The sequence below is a fragment of the Perognathus longimembris genome, chromosome 6 (genome assembly GCF_023159225.1).
Source record: "Perognathus longimembris pacificus isolate PPM17 chromosome 6, ASM2315922v1, whole genome shotgun sequence".
NCBI lineage: Eukaryota > Metazoa > Chordata > Mammalia > Rodentia > Heteromyidae > Perognathus > Perognathus longimembris.
The window spans coordinates 51,258,426-51,283,313 of record NC_063166.1 but is presented as its reverse complement, the minus strand read 5'-3'; the positions used below and the strand labels follow the sequence as shown (position 1 = coordinate 51,283,313).

General features: G+C 36.0%; 1 protein-coding gene across 1 annotated transcript in view; it reads right to left on the bottom strand.

Moving 5' to 3' along the window:
• The window catches only part of Ralgapa2 (Ral GTPase activating protein catalytic subunit alpha 2), a 304,413-nt gene that overhangs the window by 169,662 nt on the left and 109,863 nt on the right, over window positions 1-24,888 (bottom strand). Inside the window, exons 17-20 of the mRNA XM_048348713.1 lie at window positions 18,308-18,442; window positions 15,849-15,946; window positions 10,336-10,426; window positions 8,830-9,003 (exon numbers count right to left, since the gene is read on the bottom strand). Of these exons, the coding sequence (XP_048204670.1) occupies window positions 8,830-9,003; window positions 10,336-10,426; window positions 15,849-15,946; window positions 18,308-18,442 (498 nt within the window). The remainder of the gene's footprint in view (window positions 1-8,829; window positions 9,004-10,335; window positions 10,427-15,848; window positions 15,947-18,307; window positions 18,443-24,888) is intronic.

Here is a 24,888-nt window from a genome sequence, read left to right as displayed (position 1 = left end):
TTTTTATTAAAATGGGAACTCTTATAAACAGGTAAAATTGTACCATCTTTTGCTAAATACATACACAATTTTAACAGGTTAAGTTTGGGACTTTGCAAATATGTAAAGCATTTTACATGTGAATTAAGTCTTAGTAATTGGTAAAACCTATCCCTAAAGACCAAGTGGCTTTCTTGTATCCCTGTAATTTTATGTAGCCCTGACAGTGTTAAAGAATTTCTGTTTGATTTAAAAACTTCATAAAAGACACAAACTAAAAGGCTCTAGTTAAACATCTTAATTCTGGGGGCAGAAGAACCAGTCTGAACCTCATAGGTCAAAGTAGAGAAGCAACAAGTTGGCATTGTACTGCCCACCACTGCAGACTGTCCCTTCTCCCCACCTCTTGTGCTTCTATGAATATCCACTGTTCACTTTAATGGTTTTAGAAGGCAACCACTACTGATGCCACGGTAGCTATTATTGTTATTTCATGATATCAAAACTAATCAAAGCGTGGTGAAAGTACGAAAAATGTGTGTGATAGAACAGAATGTTGAAAAACTATTCCTATAAAAACAAATAGTGGCACATAATGACATGTAATTCACATGCACAACCATAATTAAAAGTGGAACAGGTTAAAGGATTTCTATAAGCAAAATTTGGATATAGGACTATGATTAATATACTAAAACAGACTTTGAAACCACCTTATATATTTATTATTTTTAAAAGATTAAAATGTAATTTCTGTTTTTGGCTAAACAGTAACCTCTCCAGATTATACCTATTGCTCATTGATTAAAGTCACTCACTGAAAGCTTCTCTTCTGCCATGTATTATTGTCCAAGCCTCTCCTCCTGGAGCTGATGACGTTTTTATTAGGGGAAGACCCAGGACACTCCTAACTAAAAAAGTTCAATGGTATATATTACCATGACCATACCTTATCTTAAAATTTAACAATAAGCTGACAAGAGCCTGGAAAGAAAAGAACATCATAGGTTGGTTGTTTTTTTTTTGTTGTTGTTGTTGTTGTGTGTGTGTGTGTGTGTGTGTGTGTGTGTGTGTGTGTGTGTGTGTGTTACCAGTTTGGGTCCTTGAAAGCCATGGGATTTCTTATACTTTCTGTAATTTGAAAAGGTCTAATTTTCCCAAAGCTGAATTACTGATAATTTTCCTATTCTTTTTTTTTGTTGTTGTTGTTGTTCTCATCCTAGAAACTAACTATACCCTAAGATTATAAATAATTTTTATTTTTAAGGTTTTTTTTATTGAGCAGTTGTACAAAGGAGTTTAAAATTCTACCAGTTATGAGTACAATGCATCTTGATCAATGTCATTTCTTCCATTGTTCTCCTCCATCTTACCCATCCCTATCCTCAAGTCACTTAGTTCAATGTTTAATAACGCACATTGAATATAATGACTATATTTGCTAACTCTTCTTCTCCATACACAGTTCTTTTTAGACGAGTTACTTAAGTTTTTCAAATTTCTTTTTCTTATTTAAGAATTTTGTCCCTCTAGAACTGAGCATGATGTGGAGGAATTCTATTTCATTTTTCTCCTCATTTTGCAAATAGTTGTCTCACAGGTATCTGTTGAGTAGAACCTTCTTTCCTTTCCAAACCTAAAAAGCTACCTATCACATAACACAGTTCTATGCTTATGTGGATTCTGTTCTAAACTTTATACCACATTCTTTTTAGTCTATGTGTCTATTCATATGATTTTAACTTTAAGTACATCTCAATATTTATTACACTATTTGTGACTATTAGGACATATATCCTATCTTCTTCATAAACTCTTAAGACAATAAGTGTCTATTACTCATTCATCTTTTTATTTCTCTAGATCACAAGCTTACCTGTTAAATAAATGATGAGCTCAACAACAACATAGAATTGTAGCTGTAGTCATAAATGTCACAGCCCCAAATTAATGCTTCAACAGAACTATTCATGTACTACCTGTGTTTTCTTTTTTTCTGTACTTTCAATGCATTGGCATCTGGAGCCTAGCTAATCTGAGCGGGAAGCCCCTTCCAGTTTTAGCTAATTCCTAGAGACAGCAAACGCCTCACCAGGGACCCAGCTTTCATATGTAAATGAACCAATCTAAAGCCTAAACTCCACACTTCAACCTTTCACAGGCTCTAATCTTTATCAAATCAATTCCTTCCTGCTCTAATCACTCCAGGGCCAGGTCCCAGGCTTCTAGAGACAGCCCTAATTCTCCAAAGCCCATGGAAATCATTCACACCAGCAATCCTCAAATCTGCTGACCCTGTTTTGCCTATAGAAGTTACAATAAAGGTTGTTGCCTACATTTTGTTTCCTAGGCCTCTTGACCAACCCAAAGGATTCACTGTATGGCCACACATAGTCACAGACTTGTAAGTATAACCTTTTTTCTTCATAACCTTTATTTTGTGTCTGCATGTCTTAAGAAATCTAATTAAAACAAATCCTAGGTATATTTTAAAAAGATGCAAAATAAATTTGGCTATTCTTTTCAACAAACATGAAATAATCAAAATAAGCAAGCAAATATGAAAGCAGGCTGTTAAGATGGCCAAAGATCAAGGAATTTAGGATTTTAGAAATAGCTTTCTATTCTAAACATTTGGTAACTGGTAGGATTGCTCAAAAAGAAGAGATCTCTGAATCTGTGGGCTATTTATCTTGCTAGCTATACCCTTTGCCATGCAGAAGCTCTACAGTTTAATGCAATCCCATTTGTCCAACCTTTCTTTGATCTGCAGTGTTTCAGGGTCTTTATTAAAGAAAGTTTCAACCTGTGCCAAGAAGCCCTAGTGTTTCTCCTATTCCTTCCTATAATGTTTTCTGGGTATCTGCTTTTACTTCAAGGTCTTTGGTCCATTGGAATTGATTCTGGGGCAGGGTGATATATAAGGATCTAACTTTAGTTTTCTACAAGTGTATAACCAATTTTGTCAGCACCAGTTGTTGAAGAGGCTGGATTTTTGTGTGTGTGTGTGTTTTTTCCCCCCATTTTTTGGCTCCTGTGTCAAAGATTAGGTGGCCATAGATCTGTGGGTTCATTCCTGGGTGTTTGGTTCTATTCCCTTGGTCCTCAGGCCTGTTCTTGAGCCAGTAGCAAGCTATTTTTATTACTATAGCTTGGTAATAGAGTTTGAAGTTTAGTATTGATATTCCTCCAGCCACTGTTCTTCCTGCTAAGGATTGTTTTTGCTATTGGAGTCTTTCTTTGTTCCATATGAATTTTTTGATTACTTCCTCTATTTCATTAAAGAATGATGTTGGGATATTGATGGGTATTGCATTGAATTTGTAGGTAGCCTTTGGAAGTATTGGCCCTTCACAATGTTAATCCTCCCAATCCAGAAGCATGGGAGGTTTTTCCACTTCCTTAGTTCTGCTTTAATTTTTTTCAGGTTTTTAAAGTTTTCACCATAGAGGGTCACTTCTTTGATTAAGCTCATTCCTAGGTATTTTTTTTAAGCTATTACAAAAGAAGATGCTTTCCTGATTTCAGCCTCACTATTCTTGTTTGCATATAGAAATGCCATTGATTTTTGAGGGTTAATTTTATAGCCTGCTACTTTGCCAAAGTTTTGGATCAACTTGAGTAACTCAGGAGTGCACTATGGGGTTCTTTAAATATAGGATATGTCATCTGCAAAGAAGTAAAGTTTTACTTCCTCTTTCCCTATTTGGGTTCCCTTTATGTTTGCATCTTGCCTTATTGCTCTAGCTAGGAATTCTAATACTATATTGAGGAGTGGAGAGAGAGGACATCCTTATCTTGTTCCTGATCTTAGAGGAAATGCCTTTATCTTTTCACCATTAAATATAATGCTAGCTGTAGATTTGCCATACCCAGCCTTTATTTTTTTTTAATTTTTATTGTGAAACTGATGTACAGAGAGGTTACAGTTTCATATGTTAGGCATTGGATACATTTCTTGTATTGTTTGTTACCTCCTCCCTCATTCCCCTCTCCCTCCTCCCCCTTTTCCTTTCCCCCAATGAGTTCTTCAGTTGATTTACACCAAACAGTTTTGCAAATATTGCTTTTGTAGTTGTCTTTTTACCCTGTGTCTCTCGATTTTGGTATTCCCTTTCAGTTTCCTAGTTCTAATACCAGTATACACGGTTTTCAATGTACTCAGATAAGATACAGAGATAGTGCAGGTACAACCACAAGAAGGGCATACAAGAGGATCATCAATAATAGAAGCTACGGTTTCACATGGCATGTTGAAAGTAATTACAACAGTTATATAACAGTGGTTTCCATACATGGAGTTCATTTCACTTAGCATCATCTTATGTGTTCATAAGGGTATAGGTATTGGGCTCTTGTGATCCTCTGATGTAACTAGCCTAAACCTGTGCTAATTATTACCTATGAGGGAGACCATAGAGTCCATGTTTCTTTGGGTCTGGCTCACTTCACTTAGTATAATTTTTTCCAAGTCCTTCCACTTCCTTACGAATGGGGCAATGTCATTCTTTCTGATAGAGGCATAAAATTCCATTGTGTATATGTACCACATTTTCCTGATCCATTCGTCTACTGAGGGGCATCTGGGTTGGTTCCACATTCTAGCTATGACAAATTGTGCTGCGATGAACATTGTTGTGCTGGTGGCTTTAGTGTGTTTTTGTTTGTGGTCTTTTGGGTAGATGCCCAAAAGTGGAGCTGCTCATACCCAGCCTTTATTATATTCCGGAATGTTTCATGGATTCCTACTTTCTCCAGAGCTTTCATCAGAAATGGATATTGGATATTGTCAAATGCTTTTTCTGCATCTATTGAGTTGAGCTTCACTAGCTAGCCATACAACAGACAAGGACCTCATAATTAAAGTATACTTGGAACTGAAAAAAATTAAATCCCCCAAAACAAATCCTCAAAGAAACAACTTCCCCATTAATTAGCGGGCTAAAGACTTAAAAAGAGTCTTCTCTGAAGAGGAAATAAGAATGGTCAATAGACCCAGGAAGAAATGCTCAACTTATCTGGCCATAAAAGAAATGCAAATCAAAACTACATTGAGATTCCACCTCACCCCAGTTAGAATGGCCATTCCCAAGAAATCTACTAACAACAGATGCTGGCAGGGATATGACAAAAAGGAAACACTACTACACTATTGGTGGGAGTGCAAACTTGTTCAATCACTCTGGAAAGCAGTATGGATGTTCCTCAAAAGATAAATATAGAGCTCTCCCCTATGGAACAGTAATCCCACTTCATTTACCCAAATGATCATAAACAAGGCCATAGTAAAGCTACCAGCACAACCATGTTCATTGCAGTATTATTTACTATAGCTAAGATATGGAACAAACTCAGATGCCCCTCAGTAGATGAATGGATCAAGAACAAATGGTATATATACACAATGGAATTCTATGTTTCTATCAGAAAGAATGGCATTGCTCCATTCATAAGGAAATAGAAAAAATTGGGAAAAAAATCATATTAAGTGAAGTGAGCCAGACCCAAACAAATATAGACTCCATGGTTTCCCTCATTGGTAATAATTAGTATATGTTTAGGATAGTCCTAGCAGAGGATCACAGTAGTTCAATAGCTATGTGTATATATACATATATATGTATATATATGTATATATATATGTATATATGATCATATAAGATGATGCTAAGTGAAATGAACTCCAAGATATGGAAACAAAAGGTTTTTCATTGTTGTTGTTATTTTTGATGTACTATGTGAAATTCTTTCTTTTTTTCTTTCTTTTGTCTTTCCCATGGTTTATCCCTATTGTCGCTGTATTTGATTTTGGCACCCTGGGTACTGTATATAAATTTATCTGAATTAGGGAAGGGGAACATCAAAATGGTGAGACAAAGGATAAAGGGCAAACCAACACAACAGCGATATTCACAAGATAATATATTGGAAATTAACTGTACAACTTGCAGGGTGGGGGTTGGGTGGGAGGAAGTGGGAGAAAAATGAGGAAGTGGGTAACAAGTTTGACAAGAAATATACTTACTACCTTATGTAGGTAACTGTAACCCATCTGTACATCACCTTGACAATAAAATTAAATTTAAAAAAAGAAAAGAAACACTTTGATTTTTATGTGTGTGTATTATCAAATTTAAACCTTGGTAGCTCTACCATTGAGTTATACCTCCAGCCTCATTCGTACTGGGTTTATCTTGCATGTTCTAAAAATGAGGCTAACATGAGTTTTATTTTATACACTTATAAAGAAACTGTTCTCTTAAGAACAGAAAGTTAAATTCAGAAGTGTGATAATCCTTAAGCATTATCACATTACAGTTTGTCCTTTTCACAGGTAACAAGCTGAACTATTGAACTGCGTGTACTGATTCTCTGTATTAGTATTTCAAAGAAGTTTTTAGAGGAATTAATCATCACAGAGAGTGTATCATACAGAATTACCTCATGCAGTTTATTAAACTGAGCCATCCAATGCATACTCTGAAATGAGATCAAAAGTAATCTTTCTCAAGAGCAACAGAAGTAATTGTCCAATTTTCTTTCCCTTAATAAAGATAATTAAACCTGATTCATTTAGGCATATCAAACTTGATGAAGATTCAGTATTGGATTACTATGATGATGAGTATCTCTTGGATAATCTGTATACTGGACCTAAAGAAGCCACTTATTTCACAAACGTATTAATAATACTCAAGTACGTCAAAGGGCTTTACAATTGTAATTATAACCAAAATGTAATTGAAAGGAGTAAATACAGCATGGCAGGAAACCAGTTCAAACTGCACAACTTATATTCTAGTGGGATAACATAATTTTTCTGGATCTCAATCTCTTCATCTCTGAAACAGAAATGGCCTGCTTATTAAATGGAATCAAAGAAGGTAAATCAAAGTTATCTGTAAACTACTAAATCCTATGTGCTTATAGTATTTTTTTAAAGGAAAGCCATAACCTACTCTATACTTATTTAATACTGTTTTATCTGTTAATTTTATGACATTTTAATGTTATTCCATCAAGAATTTCCAAAAATGTGAGAGCCTTTGATCACAGTGAAAAATAAAGTTTGTTTGATTTTAAAAGCCTCTATTAATAATTAAACAATTGTTTTTCCCTATGTGGTATAGGCAGGATTGAACCTAGGGCTTGTACTTGTGCTCTACAATGTATTTTTTTCCTCCAGCCCTTTTGTTATTTTTAATTTTTCTCTTTTTGAGATAGAGTCTCACTACCTTTGCCTAGCTGGCCTCAAACTTTTTTTTTTTTTTTTTTTTTTTTTGCCTCAAACTTTAGGTCCTCTTGCTTCTACTTCTGGAACAACTGGGATTACAAGTATGCACCACCATGCTTAGTTAGAATTTTAATAACTTTTTAAGACTTACTGTGCTTTTAAGTTTGTTGCTTTTATGCAAGATGTATGCATGTGTGTAAGATGTATGTAAGTATGAATGTGCTACACCAGGAAGGACTTGGTTCCTGTCAAAATTTCACACATTGTCAAGTGTTAGTTGATCATGCTTATAATCCTTACTTCTTAGGAGACTAAGATATTGAGGATTGTGGTTCAAGGTAAGTTTGGATAGAAAAGTTCACTAGACTCCCATCTCCAAAATAACCAACAAAAAAGCAGAGCTGAAGGCTCAAATGGTAATTTTACCAGCTGACCAACCAAAGCTGAGCAAAAATAAGACCATGAGTCCAAATCCCCATATCATAAGAACAAGTAAAACAAACAAAAACAATTACATATTGAATTCATTAGAGCACACATCTCTGTTGACACTTGTCCAACAAAGCAAAACAAACTTCATCTCCTTGGTCTACAGTGATGAAAGCTTTTCTTTGAGAGGTTTGCTTATCCAGACTCATATGGAGTTAATGCACTGGTTCACATGCAAGTATGGATTATGAATAGCTAAAACTACACAGACCTTCTACTATCTTGCACACCTAACTTAAGTGTTCAATCACTTATTCCTCCAATAATCCTATGAAGTTGAAACTACTGTTATTTTTACAGACAAAAAAATTGAGGGACAGAGGTTGAACGACTAGCTTAAAACCCTCAAAAATTTCTTGGCAGAACCTGAATGCAAACTCAGAAAAGTTTGCTGTCTAGTCCATGCAGGCATCTCAGAACCATAATACTGAAGAAAAAGTTGCAGAAAAGGAAATATGGCCAAACAAAACTAAATGATATTTGACTTGAAGATAAAGACATACATGGTAAAACCATAAAGAAATTAAGGCAATTGTTATAATACCAAACTTGGGCTTGGGTCTCAGGATGTCAAGAGAAGGCTAGGGGCTTGAGAAGGGCTCTCAGAACCTCAGGTTTGTTCTAGTTCTTAATTTGGGTAGTAGGTCACCAGTTTTCATTTTACTATTGTGGTTCATAACCCACATATATGTCATAACTTATTCTATATATATATCAAATACTCCATAAAATTCTGAAATACTAATCGACAAGCTATCTATAAATCCATTATTTTGGAGTCATGATAAATCTAAGTTGAAAAAAAAAACCATTATTCTGTTTACAGAGTAGAGCAATCTGATAAGGGCAGGCAATTGCCTGGCACGAGCACTACAACGTCTTCCCATGGTAGACAGTTTTCATTAATGTGATGGGCTTCCCCCCTACCTGCCCACTGTTTTAGAGTTGCTTCCATACAGGACTCCAAGATTTTATGGCTGATTATGGATAAGTGGTTGGAGCTGCTACTCCAATTTAACTGGAAGTGGCTCTGCCATCATCATTACATGAAGTAATCCTTAGAGTTCTTCCAACTTGGAAACTATGGGATCTCCCAGTCTTACAGTGGTGCCTCTTTTCAAGCATACCTGTTAAGTTTGAAGCATCAGTTGGACTTAGTTGTAACCAATGGCGGGCATCAGAGTCAGCCACATCTGTGGGAGTGTTCAGTTCTGTGTCCTCTTCACATGTCTGCCACGGGTTCATTGACAGCTCTGCTTCATTGTTACAGCCCAGAGCCACATCACTGCTGGTACTTTCACCTGGCACAATAGAAGAAGCACAGCTTCAGATGATAGCTAGCTAAATATCAGAATGTTCACAATGACCTGTATGCATGTCACTAAACACTTGAACATTTGATACAACAGGGATTATTCAAGGGGGTATGGGCAAAACCCATGGAATGTGGTTGGGGTTCAGGTGGTATCAATGTAGGATTCTTGGTCAACAAGCTAAATCTCCCCAATACAGGGTGTTACTAGGCATTATGAGCTCCAGGATATACTACTCAAGGGATATTCTTTTCAAAGCATATTTATTCACTCAGTTATCCAAGGTACCCCAAAGATTACATCAAAGTTTTCTACTGAGATTCATTCACATACAAAATGAGATATGATGGGAGGAGCTAATGATAATTTCACCACACATCTTGGTTGTTTTGCTGGCTAGAAGAGCCTGAAAATGTTACATACATCAAACCTTATATTTACATAGTCCAGGGTAAATCATCCAGGGTCATCTGAATGGGACAAGGTGTTCCTCACAACTGATTTTCTACAATTCTCTCCTTTACATGTTAAACATTTTAATTTATCATAATATAATTCTGTTAAGCTAATAAGATCAACAGCTAATTACTTAGTCTGATAGCAAGTAAACCTAGGTTGTTCTGCTACTTGAAATCTCCTATCTCATAACAATTTTATGTGTTCATAAAATTGCAAAGAAAATTCATATTCACTTGCAAAGAACCAAAAGTTGTCTTAGTAATCAGGAGATCAATCTGTAGAGTCTCAAACTTCATCTTACACACAACTCTAAGCCAACAGAGAGAAAGTAGAAAACGGGAAGAACTCATCTGTACCCAATTAAAGGGCCATTCTGGACATAGGAGTTGTTTCACTATGCTACTCTGAGAAGGAAGGTGGCTTAATATCTTACTTGAGTAGAGTACTGTATACCATATACTTTATAGTATACAGTATCTCATCTCAGGATTCCAAATTATCTTAAAGTACTTATGCTATTGACTTCAATGTATTTCTGAAGCTTTGTACCCTTATGGGGAGGGAACTTTGGGTGGAAGACAATTGTTCCATTTGGCTCTGTTTACTCCCCTCAACCCTCAGCCACTACTGTGCTTCTCACCTGGGGAAAGGCCCAGATAAAGAAAGACAGGTCTCTCTGGTATAGGCAACTGACTAGAGCTACTTGGTTAACAGATTAACTTTACATCAATCCTGTGTTCAAGGTAAAATGTATTCCATTTTACAACCATGTCTCTCTATTTGATAAATAATCACTTGACTTAGAAAAGAAAAAAGAAAAAAAAAAGATCACAGTAATTCTGTAGTTAGGTGTACACTTACTCTTTTGTCTTTCTCTACACTTTCCTTGTGTCTGTTGCAATTCGTCCTTCAAATCCAGTTCAGCAGGGCTACTGCTTCTTCGAACTAAGATCTTCAGACAAAAGGAAATATTATGTTTAGTACGGGAAGTTAAAAATTTTACAAGACTGTTTTTAAAAAAGGAAACAAAAATAATAGTAACAAAACACTGAATGTTGTTTTTCTATCTGAAGGATATGTGTTCACAAATTGCTCTCATTGAATTATATATTCCTCAAGATCTGAACCTTTATACCCTCTGCTTCATCAACGGGCATCCAATTAAATAGATCTACTAAGAAGGGATGCCAAATTCAATGGAGTAATTTATATTCAAGTTGTATTTGTCCTGCTGGTCAAGCACACATGTGTAGTGAACACATTTCTTCAGAAGGCCTAAGCATTCCATGAAGGGTAAGTGTACAGGCAGGGAAAGTGTAAATTCCACCCAGACTTCCATAGGTCCTCTCAGTGCCTTCCTAGTTAAATGTGCTATAGACTTTCCTGGGTACAGCTCAACACTGGACCTTATGCTAAATATTGAGGGCTGAAAAGTCAAGAGTAATCTGTATCCTCTATAAACTTACATTTTGTATGGAGGGACAATAGATAGACAAGTTACACAAAATAATCACAGTGTACATAAGCAAAATATGCAAATAAACTCTCTGGAAGGTATGAAAAATAAAGTGTTACCTTAAAATCAGCTGACAGTTACAGGAGAGCTGTTCAAGAAGACAATAAACATGAAGTGGTAGAGGGAAGGCAGGAGGGGACTCAAGGCAGGAAGCACGGAGTGGTAATCAGCAAGTTCTATGTGCAGGAAAAGAAGCTGATTATAGCAGGCCATGCAGGACAGCCAGGGGAAGAAGGAAAAGATAAGAAGAAATGCAGACTTTGTAAAAGAGGCAGCTGCAAGGGAGCCTTCAACATGAGGTTTAGAATTTTTCACCTAATATTGACAAATGAGCAACTAATGTTCCCCACAATAGCTAATTGTGATTAAAATTATGCGAAAGATAGGTACAGTAGTTATCTGTGGGACAGATTAGTGTGAAGAAGAAAATTGCTGTGCAGTCGTTAGTGGAGATTCAGGAATGAGGCGATGCGGTTTCTGATGGTAGAAAAGGGAAAGAAAAGAGAAATGCTATAGAATGGAGGCTAGCCATCTTTCCAAGTGTATATGAGAATGGAAGAAAATCAAATAAAAAAAGGCTATAAATATCAGGGATAATGAGAAGGATGCTGACAAGTACAAGGAGGGAATGATAATGGGAAGGGGAAAAGATGAAAGAAAGGGAAGAACTTAAAAACATTTCTGGCATCTGAATTTTTATCTTTGACCTAAAAACCTGAATAGAATGTTCTATAAGTGGGAAACAAAACTTCACAAATAGTGAGATAGAGAATAAAGCTAGGAATGAAGATACAGATCTAATGCCCTCCACTGCAGAGTATATTAAAACAAAACAACCAAACAAATCGATTGAAATTCAATAGACCAATTAAATGGATTAACATGCCTTACAAATGAACTTACAAAGAAACAAGTAAAAAGGGGGAAGCAAGGTATATAATTAAAAGACAGTATAGTTACCAAGCTAAAAAGTAAGCCATTGCTAAAATATTGAGAAGACTAACATCATATGAAAAGTTATTATGCATCCTTAAAGAAGGAACATATAGAGAGAATATATATATGTGAATAGAAATGTGTCCAGGATAGTATCAAAGCAAACACTTTAGTTTCTAATTATATAAGAGACAAAATATCATCCAACTATAGAATTAGACACCACATAAAACTTTTGGTTACAATATGGGATGACTTGTACAAACCAAATTGCCACAAGTTCTAAAGATCCTTCTTCAAAAGTAAATAGAAATTAGAGCAGTTTAATGGGGCATCACAAGGGCAAATCTGATACTACTACCATCAATGTGACAAAAAGACTGAGGTCCAGGATTAAAGTATTACTCCCTGACTCAGGGGAAAAGCAAATATAATGTCGTGGTGAATCAGTATCACTTTAGATACCCAGGTTTTTGGTATATTGAGATCAGCCAGCTAAGAAGCTATAATCAAAGCTCACCAAATACATAAGGAAATATATCATCAGACATAAGAGTGTCAGAAACAATATGGGAATTAGGCCCCTAAAGGATGAGAATCTAGAATCAGATTTTATAAAGATTATAAAAAAAATGATGAAATCATAAAAATTAACAAGCACTGAAGAGTTACAGGACATACTTGAGAAGAATATATTTGAACAGAGCATTAAAAAATACAATTGCTAAGCTAAAAGAAAAAAAAAAACAGGGCTGGGAATATGGTCTAGTGGCAAGAGTGCTTGCCTGGTGTACATGAAGCTCTGGTTTCCATTCCCCAGCACCACGTATATAGAAAACGGCCAGAAGTGGCACTGTGGCTCAAGTGGCAGAGTGCTAGCTAGCCTTGAGCAAAAAGAAGCCAGGGACAGTGCTCAGGCCCTGAATTCAAGGCCCAGTACTGGCAAAAAAAAAAAAAAAAGACTTTGGGAATAAAAAAAACCTCAACAGAGCATAAAGAGTAAACAAAAGAGAGATTCACTTTACTGACATGAAGCAGAGCTGATGAACCAATGCAGGATGCAACCAGAGTGCAAAGGAGAATGGGTCATATGAAAGAGTGCTAGAGACATAGAGGGGGGATGAGACAATATGATGTATTTCTAAACAGAATTACAGGAGAGAGAAGAAAGAATAAAAAAGAAGTAGCAACATTTGAAGAAAGTATCACCAAGAAATTCCCCAAAATGACAAAAGATAAGCATCCAGCAGATACATAGAACATAGCATCCACCCCAAAAGACGAAAGTATAAACCAAAATAGTTAGCCTGTACTAAATATACTGGAGTGAATCTAAAAATTCAAGGACAAAGAGCATAAGAAACAAAGATTAGACAGGATAGACAAAAGATACTTCAATATCAATAATGAAAGACAAAAGAATTAAAAACAACAACAACACTAGCTCCCAGGAGAAGGGAGAAAGAAGTAGGAGAAATATTGTAAATAAGATGGTGAGGCATGGCCAGGTACAGTGGCTCATTCCAGTAAGTCCAGTTATTTGGGAGGCAGAGTTACGAAAATTTAGATTTACGGCCAAACTCTCCAAACAAGAATCAACTCCAGGTACATGAAAGACTTAAAAGTGCAAAACTGGAACACTTACAGAATACAGAGTAATACTTTTTCTCTATGTAGTTGAGCATTTAAACTAGTACATAAAACTCTAAGCATACAAAATGATAATAGAGGATATCAAAATGAAGAATTTCTCTTCACCAAAGGACATCACAGAATGAAGAAAGACACACAGTGGACGAAAATACTTGTTATATACAAAACCAAAAGGGGATCAGTACTCAGACTACAAAGAACTAGTATAAATAAGAGAAAAAGACAAACAATAGGGAAATGATAAAAAGACTTTAACAGGCACTTCACAAATGAAACACAAATTATCAATCTGAAGAGAGTTTAAACCCTATTAGCAAACTGGGAAATGCAAGTAAGTGATCTTATTTTCAACCTTTGACACATAAACATTTTTAAATCTAAAAAAAAAAGTATTAGCAAGAATGTAGATGAATGAGAACTTTGTATATCATTGGCAGAAATCTAAATAGTGCAACCATTTTGGAAAACAGGTATTATTTGTAAAGAAGAATACTCAATTTTTGAATAATTCACTAATTCTACTCCTAGATGTTATCAAGAGAAAACTTTAAACATGTAGATGTTGAGGTATATTCAAGAATGTACCTAGCTGCAGATTCCATAAAAATTAAAAGCTTTCTGAAAATAATCTAAATGCCCATTAACAAATAATGGAAAAATAAATGGTGGTTTATCCATAGCAGAATATCATGCATCACAGAAAACTTGGTCATTACTGCTACAGACAACAACTTGGTTTTGTGAATCTTAGAAATATATAACTGAAGCTAGGCACCAGTGGCTCATACCTGTAATCCTAGCTACTCAGGAGGCTGAGATCTGAGGATAGAGGTTCAAAGCCAGCCCAGGCAGGAAAGTCCATGTGACTCTTATCTCCAATTAGCAATCAAAAAAACCAGAAGTGGAGCTGTGGCTCAAAATAGTACAATATTAGCCTGAGCAAAAGAGCTCAGGGACAGCACCTAGGTCCCGAGTTCAAGCCCCATGACCAACAGAAAAAAAAGAAATATATAACTGAATAAAGCAAGAGTACCACTATATTACATATTATTGAAAAACTCAAAAATAAAGAAAATTGAAGAATATATTGTTTGGAGAAAGATCCACAGCAAAGCTATAGAGCAAAAGAAGAGACTGAACAAAGACAAGGCTATGTCACTCTTTTGAAGATGACAGTAGAAAGGGACAAGAAAGGAACTTAAAGAGTCTAAAGCAACAGCACAAGAAATGCTCTAATTCTTAAATTGAGTAATGGTTTTGTGGATATTTACTCCATTGCTGAAATACAGAATTTACATAGGTAAGTGGGTACATGCCCTATTTAAACATAAGGAAACAAGAGACTTGTCAGGCGCCAGTGGCTCATGCCTATAACCCTAGTTACTCAAGTGGCTACAAGGACTGTGGTTTGAAGTTAGCCCAGGCTAAAGGAGCCTGTGAGACTCATATCCCCAATTAATTATCAAAAAAAGAGCCAGAAGTGGAGCTGTGGCTCAAGTGATAGAGCGCAAAGGCTCAGGGACAGTGCCCAGGCCCTGAGTTCAAGCCCTAAAAGCACCAAAAAAGAAAAATGGAAAAAAAAAAAAAAAACAGGAAAAGAACCAGGACACTTAACACATTGGTTATCTTCCAAGAGGGGTAAAAGAGGCCTTTCTTTTCATTTTGTACCTTCCTGTGATCGTTGAGCTTTCTGTGTGTGTGTGTGTGTGTGTGTGTGCATGTGTGTATACATACACATATACATATATATATATACACACATATCACATTAAGATGAATAAACAATGACATCTATTGAATGAATTATGAGTTATGGTTTAATTTTCTTCTTTACATTTTATTTGTTTTACAAATAAATGCCTTTTCCTTGAACAAAAGAAACCTATAACATATTTGTGAGTATTCACTTATCTAGGAACTTAAGTTAGCTACTACATAAAATGTCAGGAATGAGAAATATAGACTCCAGGTTTATAGGCAAGTATGGATACTTAATAATATATAGTGCCACAATCAGAACAGGCATTAAACTCCATTTCATGCTCAATTTTTCGCTATTTGTGTAGCATGAGTATGATTTTACATAGAAAGTAAGCAAGTCCTCAAATGGCTTCAAGGTCATCATTGGACTTCTAATCCAGCCATTTAGCTGGATTTTTTTTTCCCCTATTTGGGAAAAAAGTATTACTATCACCAATAAATCAATTTATTGGGCAATAATGTATATGCTTATTTTTTATGTCAAAGTGGTAAGTTTTTAAAATCTTACCATTACTCCTTCATGTTCTCTCCTCATATGTCCTTTATTCTCTTGAGTAGACTTGGGTTCTGAAGAACTCAAATTCTGTACATTTTCTACTTTTTGACCTAGAGATGTGTGGGGAAAAAACATTGACAAACAAATGTTTCAGAAGATAAAATAGTTTTTACTTACAGCTAACAATTAAATTCAGATATCTGAAATACATAAAGTAAGAGTTATGGGTCTGGCCAAACTGGCAGCCTCAGGGTCCAATTCACTTATCAACCTGGCATCTGGCCTACAGAGTAGGAACAGAGCACACTGAACAGTGTTCACTATTGCCAATAGCACCTTTTGTGAACACAGGAGAATGTGACAAGACACTCCACAGAGGCCTTTGGGAAGGTAAGAGCTTCCTGGGTTGGCTGTCGGGTATCTCCACCTTACTTGAAAATAAAAGCTCTCAAGTAGAGAGAGACCTAGTTCTCAAGTAGAGAGAGATCTAGTTTCAAATTTGAAATAAGTACTGAAAAGATAATAAAAGAATTTTACAAATCATTTAGGACCACTAAATTTGAAAAAAGAGAAAAACCTAACACATGAACTAATTTCTAGAAAGAAATCTAATTTTCAAAACTCAAAACAAGAAAAATCTAAATAGTCCTATAATTATTTTTTTTTAATGCTTAACATTTTTGTTTTGTTTTTGCCAGTCCTGGGGCGTAGACTCAGGGCCTGAACACTGTCCCTGGCTTATTTTGCTTATTTTGAGCCACAGCACTACTTCCTGCTTTTTCTGTTTATCTGATGCCGCAGAATTGAACTCAGGGCTTCATTCATGTAGGTAAGCACTCTACCATTGAGCCACATTCACAGCCCCATGTTTAACGTTTTTAACTGAAAAAAACTCTATATATCATGTTTAACATGGACACATGCATACACTGTAGGATGGCTAAATCAAGTTAATATATGCAAACCTTATATATTCATCATTTATTTTTGTAATGAGAGTATTTCAAGCTGCTTTCTTAGAAATTTTCAAGAATTTTCAAGCCACCACATTGTAAAATAGATCTCTTTAAATTCATTCTTTGTTAAGTAAAATTTTGTTAAAATTTCAATAATGTTTACCAAGTCTTTCTATTAATAATCAGAAAAATATTTTTTAAAGTACTGTCAAATTCTGACAGATATTATAATCAATCAAATATCAATTTCACCCCTGTAGTGTAAGGAGACTCAAACTCATGGACTCATGCATGCTAAATAAGTGTTCTATCTCTGATATATACTCATAAAGTTCTTAATAAAAATCCTGTACAAAAACCTTCAGAGAATAAAAAACCTTTCAGAAAAGATCTTTATTGTATTATTGTATTTTCTTATTTCAAGAGGATTTCTAAGAGAAAAACTTTCCTATTTATCTGATGAGACTAGCATGACTCTGATATATACAGATACTTATTGATAAATAAGATACATTTGTTTCTTACCTCAATACAATAAAATGAAATGATTAGCACATTTATTAATACCAGACATACTTTTCGCTGTTGTTGGTCGTGGGGTTTGAACTCAGGGCCTAAGTGCTGTCCTTGAGCTTCTGTGCTCAAGGCTAGAGCTCTACCACTCTGAGCCACAGCTCTACTTTTGGTTTTCTATTGGCTAATGGAAGATAAGAGTCTCACAAACTTTCCTTCCCAGGCTGGCTTTGAACTGCAATCCTCAGATCTTAGCCTCCTTAGTAGCTAGGATTGTAGGTATGAGCCACCAGTGCCCAGCTAATACCAAACACACTTTAAATGTACTTTTGCATTGTACAATACACTATTCACTGTTTACAGGTTGAAACATCTGTCTGCTTTTCACTAGTAATAGAAACCATGTATTTAAATGTTATCATAAGTTTTTATTTTCAGCCAGGCATGGTGGCACGAACTTGTAATCCTAGCACTCTAGAGACTAAGGTGGGGGGAGCTGTAGGTTTAAGGCCAGCCTGAGCTATATAGTGAGACTATGCCTCAAAACAACAAAATATTATTATCTTCAACCCCAGTTAAGTTTGCACACTGTTAATAGATTTATCACATGTTTATTTAGCTTTCTACTCTCATTTTCAACTTCCAGACCTCTCCTTACACCTATCCTTCTTCTCCCTCCCTCTCTCTCTTACCTTATTTGCTGCCCTTTCTGCTTTAACACTCTGCTCCTACCTACTCTGGTCACTCTAAACTCCCATCTTAGTCCTTGTTCACTCTGAACTTAAAAAGTGAGCATCCATATGTATAAAATTTAGTCACTATAGCAGTGAAAATATTTTATTGCCAGAAATTAGATCCTTGCAATAAAACTAAAAGGTGATTTTGCTCAAAATAAACATATTTAGAATAAATGTAGGAAAGAATACTATTTGTATTTCATCCTGCTCCCAGACACAAATCTATGCTTCTGAATTAATAATTCTGAAATAAGACATTGTATACCCTGAGAAGAATCTGAGCACAGTGGTTCAGTGATGTCAGAGGTGCTGCTGCTCCGAAGGACCTGATGCTGTCCCACCACAAGATGACCAGATTCAAATGCAGGTGCATTTTCTGCTTGTTGATACTCTTCTACTTCTGTGAGCATTAACACAAAACATTCAGGGTTAGGCACCAAGACATTCAAACATATTTTCATAATTAAAACAACTGTTTTAAAATTTAAGTGTAAGTTTTTCACAAAATGTTTACAGTAAGATAATCTACATTTACATTATAAAGTTTCCTATGCTTGTGAACACTAATATTCCATCCTAAGAATATATTTTCTTTATTAGTTCTACTTAGCCTTTTGTTTTTCAACCAAGTGAAGTAGGCAGAGCAAAGAAAGCCACAAAAATGACACAGAGCTCTAAAGAAAGATTCCACATTCTAATTCTTGAAGATGCAAAGAATGGTAATTGCCATTTGAAGAGTATAGATAGTCACACACACACATAAACACACACACACACACACACGCAAAGTAAAAGAAAACAGAAATTCCAACTTATCTCCATTAATGGATTCACAATTGCGTTTTTTCTTTTTAGTGGCTTTTATCACCAAGTAAAAGCTGAACTAACCACTAAAGTACAAAAATGATCCACTAACACTTAAAGAGAATCAATACACATATAACATAAAATACGAAACTATGGATGAGTACTGACCACTGAATAATCTCAGCTATCACTTTCACAAAATAAATTCTCCAGAGAATGTAGTTCTAAAATACAATTCATCTTTCATTTTTTTTGAGTCGTGGCTATAGCCTTTTTGCTTTGTTTGTTTTTGAGATAGGGTCTTGTATTTTTGCCCAGGCATTTGACTGTATCATCCCACTTACAACTCTGAGAGGTCCTCTGTCATCAGAGTCAAACCTGTCCACTTTTCTGGATCTTACCCTACACACGAATCCCCCGGTCCCTACAATTGGCAACTCTGACCTACTTGGCATCCTTTCTTCTCTTCCTCCTGCTATTCACTCCTTAGGCCAATTTCAGTCCTGCTCTCTGCCCTTCCTGCCTGGGCACATCCCCTTATGTCTTGCAGTGTGGCTAGCATGTAAACACCACAGCTCTGTTCCTTCTTAGACTCATACTCACTGATGAAGTCATAAAACTTGCCACCTGCAACATGACATCATGCTTTAAAAAATCTTATGGTTTCACTATTTATAAAGCAGATTGATCAAAATTCAGCCTGAATTATCTTACATGGCTGTGATATTAGAGTTCCTTCACCTAAAGTGGAGACTCACTGCCTCTAATTTGAGCCACAAACTAAAGCAGTCTCACCTCAACTAAGAAGTTGTACATAGGATGATTCTAAGTTTGATACAGAAGATTTCCACAAAGGGTTACTACTCTATTTTTTCTAGCTCAATGAAAATTCCAATGTATAGTCCACTGATAAAGGGTGAGTGTGTGTGTGTGTTTGGGGGCCTGGGCACTGTCCCTGGGCTTTTTACCCAAGGCAAGAACTCTACCAGTTGAGCTACAGCTCCACTTCTACATTTTTTGGAGATAAGAGACTCACAGACTCTCCTGTTCAGGCTGGCTTTGAACTGTGATTCTCAAATCTCTGCCTCCTGAGTAGCTAGGATTACAGGCATATGCCACCTGTGCCCAGCAACTGATACAGTTTTAAGACCTCAAAACTAAAATTCAGGTGATCTTCACATAAGTTTAAAGTGTTTTTTTGTTTTGTTTTGCTTTTGCCAGTCCTGGGGCCTCAATTCTAGACCGGCCCACTGTCCCTAAGCTTTTGTGCTCAAGGCTAGCAGTCTACCACTTTAGCCACAGCTCTACTTCTGTTCTTTTGTGCTTAATTGGAGAGAAGAGTTTCACACTTTCCTGCCCAGCCTAGCTTCAAACTGATTCTCAGATCTTAGCCTCTTGAGTAGCTATGTATACAGACATGAGCCCCAGGAGCCCAGCTTGAGTTCAAGGTTTTTAAAACTTAAAACTTTTAGACTACAGTTTAAATTTGGATGCTAATGGATAGGTCAGGGTGACAAGAAGACACAAGATTCATTAATATCGGATCTTTGCTGGATTGGCTTTGCCTGCTGCTTCTCATGAATAGCCAAGAACTGTTCATTTTTCCAGAGGAAACACAAAGCACATGTGTATGGTTTTTATCTACCTACATGTCCCAAAGCAGAACTAGGCCATTTCACACATCTCCTTCTAGTGTCTTTAGTGTTAGGCAACCCAAGCTGGTTAACATCTTGCGGCAAGACCTTCAGGTGGTCTTTTTTCATTGTTTATTCTAATTAGCAAGATGCTGGAACCTGCTGGGAGACTGTATTTGTTAATGAATCTACTTGTGAATCCAGTATCAGTAGAGGGAGCCCAAGAGCTTCCTAGCTTACTAGGGGAAAAAAGTTGGCCAGTACCCAATTTTATGGATAGTGAGAAGAGCGGTTTTTAGTCTCTTAAATCTACTGCCAAAAAGTGGTAGATGTTGGTTTCTGGGCTACGAGTAGAAGCAAATATGAGCTGAGCCAACACTGGTTTTTGTGTTTTTTTTTTTAAATCACAGATAAAAAACATCGCCATCTGGTGGGATGCAATACAGCCACAGCACCATTGCTTCCAAATTAAGAGTGTCCCCACTGGTCCTGGGCATAGCAGACAGAGGAAGAGTCTGCCACCACCAGCTGGTCTGCCTTCCCAACAAGCGAGCCTAATACAGCTTTTAAGGTTTTGTTTTTGTAAAACTGTCAGGAGGGACTTCTTAAATGGAAAAAGTCCAAGCGGTCAGAAATAACCCATAGTGATAGTGAGAGGAGCATTGGTTATTGAAATAGAAAGGGAGAGCCACAGGGCTGTGTTGTGAGGCCTGAGCTATTCTTACCATTAGCTGACTGTCAAAAGAAGTATGGGTGCATGTGTATATGAGGAATTTCTACCTCCTATATACAAACGTACATTCATAAGAAATTTTCAGTTTTTCTTATGCCACAATTAAAATGCAATTTGACTGTTAAGTATACATTTCTTGATTTTTTTGTACTTTACACTAAGTATGTACTCAACATAGGTTCTGTATAAATGGACAAAACATTTTCTGGACACCTTTCTCTTTTTGAACAGTTCTTGAGCTCCCTCTGCTGGCACATTATTTGTTAAGAAAGCAATTTATGTTGCTCCCATTCTATGGTGTCAGCTGTACCTGTTGCTCTTTCAAAACAAATGAAAATGGTATTAGCACTGATATGAAAATATTATTAGGATACAGGATAACAATATGAGTTACAAAAATTACATTACAAATGTCAGATCTAATGCATCCTGTGTTTTAGATGCAACAAAACTTGTTTTTACTTCAAAGAGCTGGATTCTGGCTCAGATTCACAAATTCATTTACTCTCCCTAAACCCAACTTAATCCCAATAGCTCATATTTTAAAAGTACTAACGGTCTTGTCTCTTGATTATATAAATTGCACAATTCTATTACTAACCCATGCTTTCAAAAGCTCAATTCAAAACATCAGAAAAGTGATCAAATAAGAATTACTTAATTTTATTTTTTCCCACTGAAGGAAGAGGCAGTATGATTAAATTAAACTAAGCATGTAGTCTCTTCAGTAACTTCTATTTTCTCCAGATGTCTGACGACTTTTCAAAGAAGTTTCACTCACTCTTTAATATAAGGCTTTTTTAATCAAAGGCTTCCTTATTAAATGGAGTGAAGCTCATTCTTTAGAAACCGAAGTTCTGGGTTCCATTTACGCTCTTACAAAATTGCACAAGCAAAATTAAGCGTTTAATTTCTTAATTGTTAAAATATCATGCATGATAGCAACTAGATCCGGTGAAAAAATACAGGACATTTATATCCACTTAACACATTAGTTTTCCCACAGGACAAGCCTTCCAAAAACAAACCGGTCTAGGTCCTGATAAACATTTCATTGGAGCCTATGAACACAATGCAGAAGGAGCTAAACAGAGCCTTTCCTTACGTTCCCAGCCCTAACCCTTTTTAAGACAAGGAAAGATGAATCCTCCACTTCGTAGAATTACAATATCCACCAAAGAAAAACAAAATCTACCATCAGCATAGCCTGCACAAAAGCTGGAAGGAGCTGTTCTCACAAAGGACTATTGGAACTGCCAAGTCTACTTCAAAGATGTAACTGTGGTCTTATTAATGGAAATCAGTATCTGTGACTCTTCTGAAATACAAATAATTCTCCCTAAATATAAACAATAGCATTGGTATTTACGGCTGGATAATTTGTTGTGAGGATGCTTGACAGCATCTCTGCCTTTACCTACTAGATGCCAGTGACACCATCTCATTGTATAACAACCAAAAACATCTCCAGACATTATCCAAATTAATTATCCAAGGTTAAAAGAAACAAATCTCTGCTCTAAATATTCAACTATCATGAGGAACACATACAAAGATACAAGAACTAAGAATCTAAGCAAAATAAAATGGAACCCTGAGTGAGAGAGAAGAGTTCCAAAATAAAATTACTAATAGAAAGCTTTCTTGTGTGTGAGAACATATTCCAAAAAAACAAAACTAGTAAAAAGTTTAAATGAAACAATATAGAAATAAAGGAGGCTGTAGAATTTATCACCATGAAAAGAATAACTTTTGTGTACCAGCCCAATAGGGAATAAAATTAAAGACTTTAACAATCACCTCTAAACAGCTGCATTTTCAGAAAGCCAAATACTCAAGCAGTTAACACTCATGAGTAATTAAACAGATAGGGACAATTTCACCATATGTCATTTTTACTATTTTTCACCTCAGTACTAACTAGAGGTAAAAAAAGCTTTCTCATCTGAATACCCTGGATACTGTTTATAGGGGTATAAGAACTGGGGAAGGGAAAGGGAATATCAAAATTGAGAGACAAAAGACAAAAAGACAAACCATTCCAAAAGCAACACTTACAAAACCATTTGGTGCAAATCAACTTCACAACTCTTGGGGGGGAGAGGGAAAGGGGAAAGGGGGAGGTGGAGGAAAATGAGGGAGGAGGTAACAAGTTGAACAAGAAATGTACTCACTGCCTTACATATGAATCTGTAACTCCTCTGTACCACACTTTGACAATAAAGAATAAAGTTTAATTTAAAAAAATCTTTCTAGGAAACAGTATAGTCTTAGTAAAATGAACCTCTTTCTTCATAATCTGTAAATTAAACAATACAGTATTTTACACTGCCATCAGAGGACTAAAGCTTTTGTTTACTCTTGCCAAACCACAATGTGACATAACTTAGTGTAATGCACTAATTCAGGTGGCTCATGCTTTTAATCCTAGCTACTTAGGAGACTGAGATCTAAGGATCACAGTTTGAAGCCAGATCAAGCAAGAAAGTCTGAGAGTCTTATTTCCAATAAATCACACACACACACACACACACACACACACACACACACACTCACACATACACCAGAAGTAGAGGTGTTGCTCTTGTGGTAGAGCACTACCTTCAGTAAAAAAGCTAAGAGATACAATGCCTAGGATCTGAGTTCAAGCCTCAATACCAATCTATATACCAAATTATTGAAAATAAAAACAGCATGAAAATATTTCCATGTTCAGTAAGAAGTCTATTCATCCTAGAATCACTGCAAATTAATAGACATAATTATTCATAGTAGAAAAGTACATTATTTTATTGAGATAACTAAGCCTAAATCACTTTTAGTCACTCTTGGTATGTAATACCTACTGTTTTACCTGATACAGAATAAGTATTCATATTTTTTATGTAAAATGGGTTAATTTTTTAACATATTGGTTAATGATCAGATCAAGATAACTGACATATGTATGGCTTTAAATTTTCATTATTTCTTTATGGTAAGTGCATTCAAAATCCTCTCTTGTAAGTATTTCAGGATACATACATCACTGTTAACTATATTCATCCTACTGTGCCAGGAGCTGCAATGTCGTAACAAATCAAAATACGGAAAAAAAAATACGGAAAACAAAAAAAATTATGCATAAATTCACTTTCAACCAGCTGAAATCCAGGAATAAAAATGCTTGCTTTTTAAAAATTAGCAGTTTTGGGCCAGGAGTTTGGCTTAGTGGTAGAATGCTTGGCTACCATGCATGAAGCCCTGGGTTTGATTCCTCGGTATCACATACACAGAAAGAGCTGGAAGTGGCATTGTGGTTCAAGTGGTTGAGTGCTAGCCTTAAGCATAAAGCTCAAGGATGGTGCCCAGGACCTGAGTTCAAGCCCCAGGACTGGAAAAAAAAAATTAACAGTTTTTAGCCCTGTCTTTCCCCCTCTCCATAAAAATCTCAATTATCAGCACAAATTTGATAGCCAGTGAGTCATGAAACTTGTACACTACCTGAATGCTACTGAATATCATCTATGAAAATAATTATCACTATTCTTTAAAATTTAACACTAATTCAACAGAGTCAGACATAGGTATTATGTATGGACATTAACAAAGGAAGCAAGGTCTGGAAGGCCAGCAGCAGAAACCTGAGAACATTTATGGACATAGAGATGGATTACAGTACCTGACAGTCTG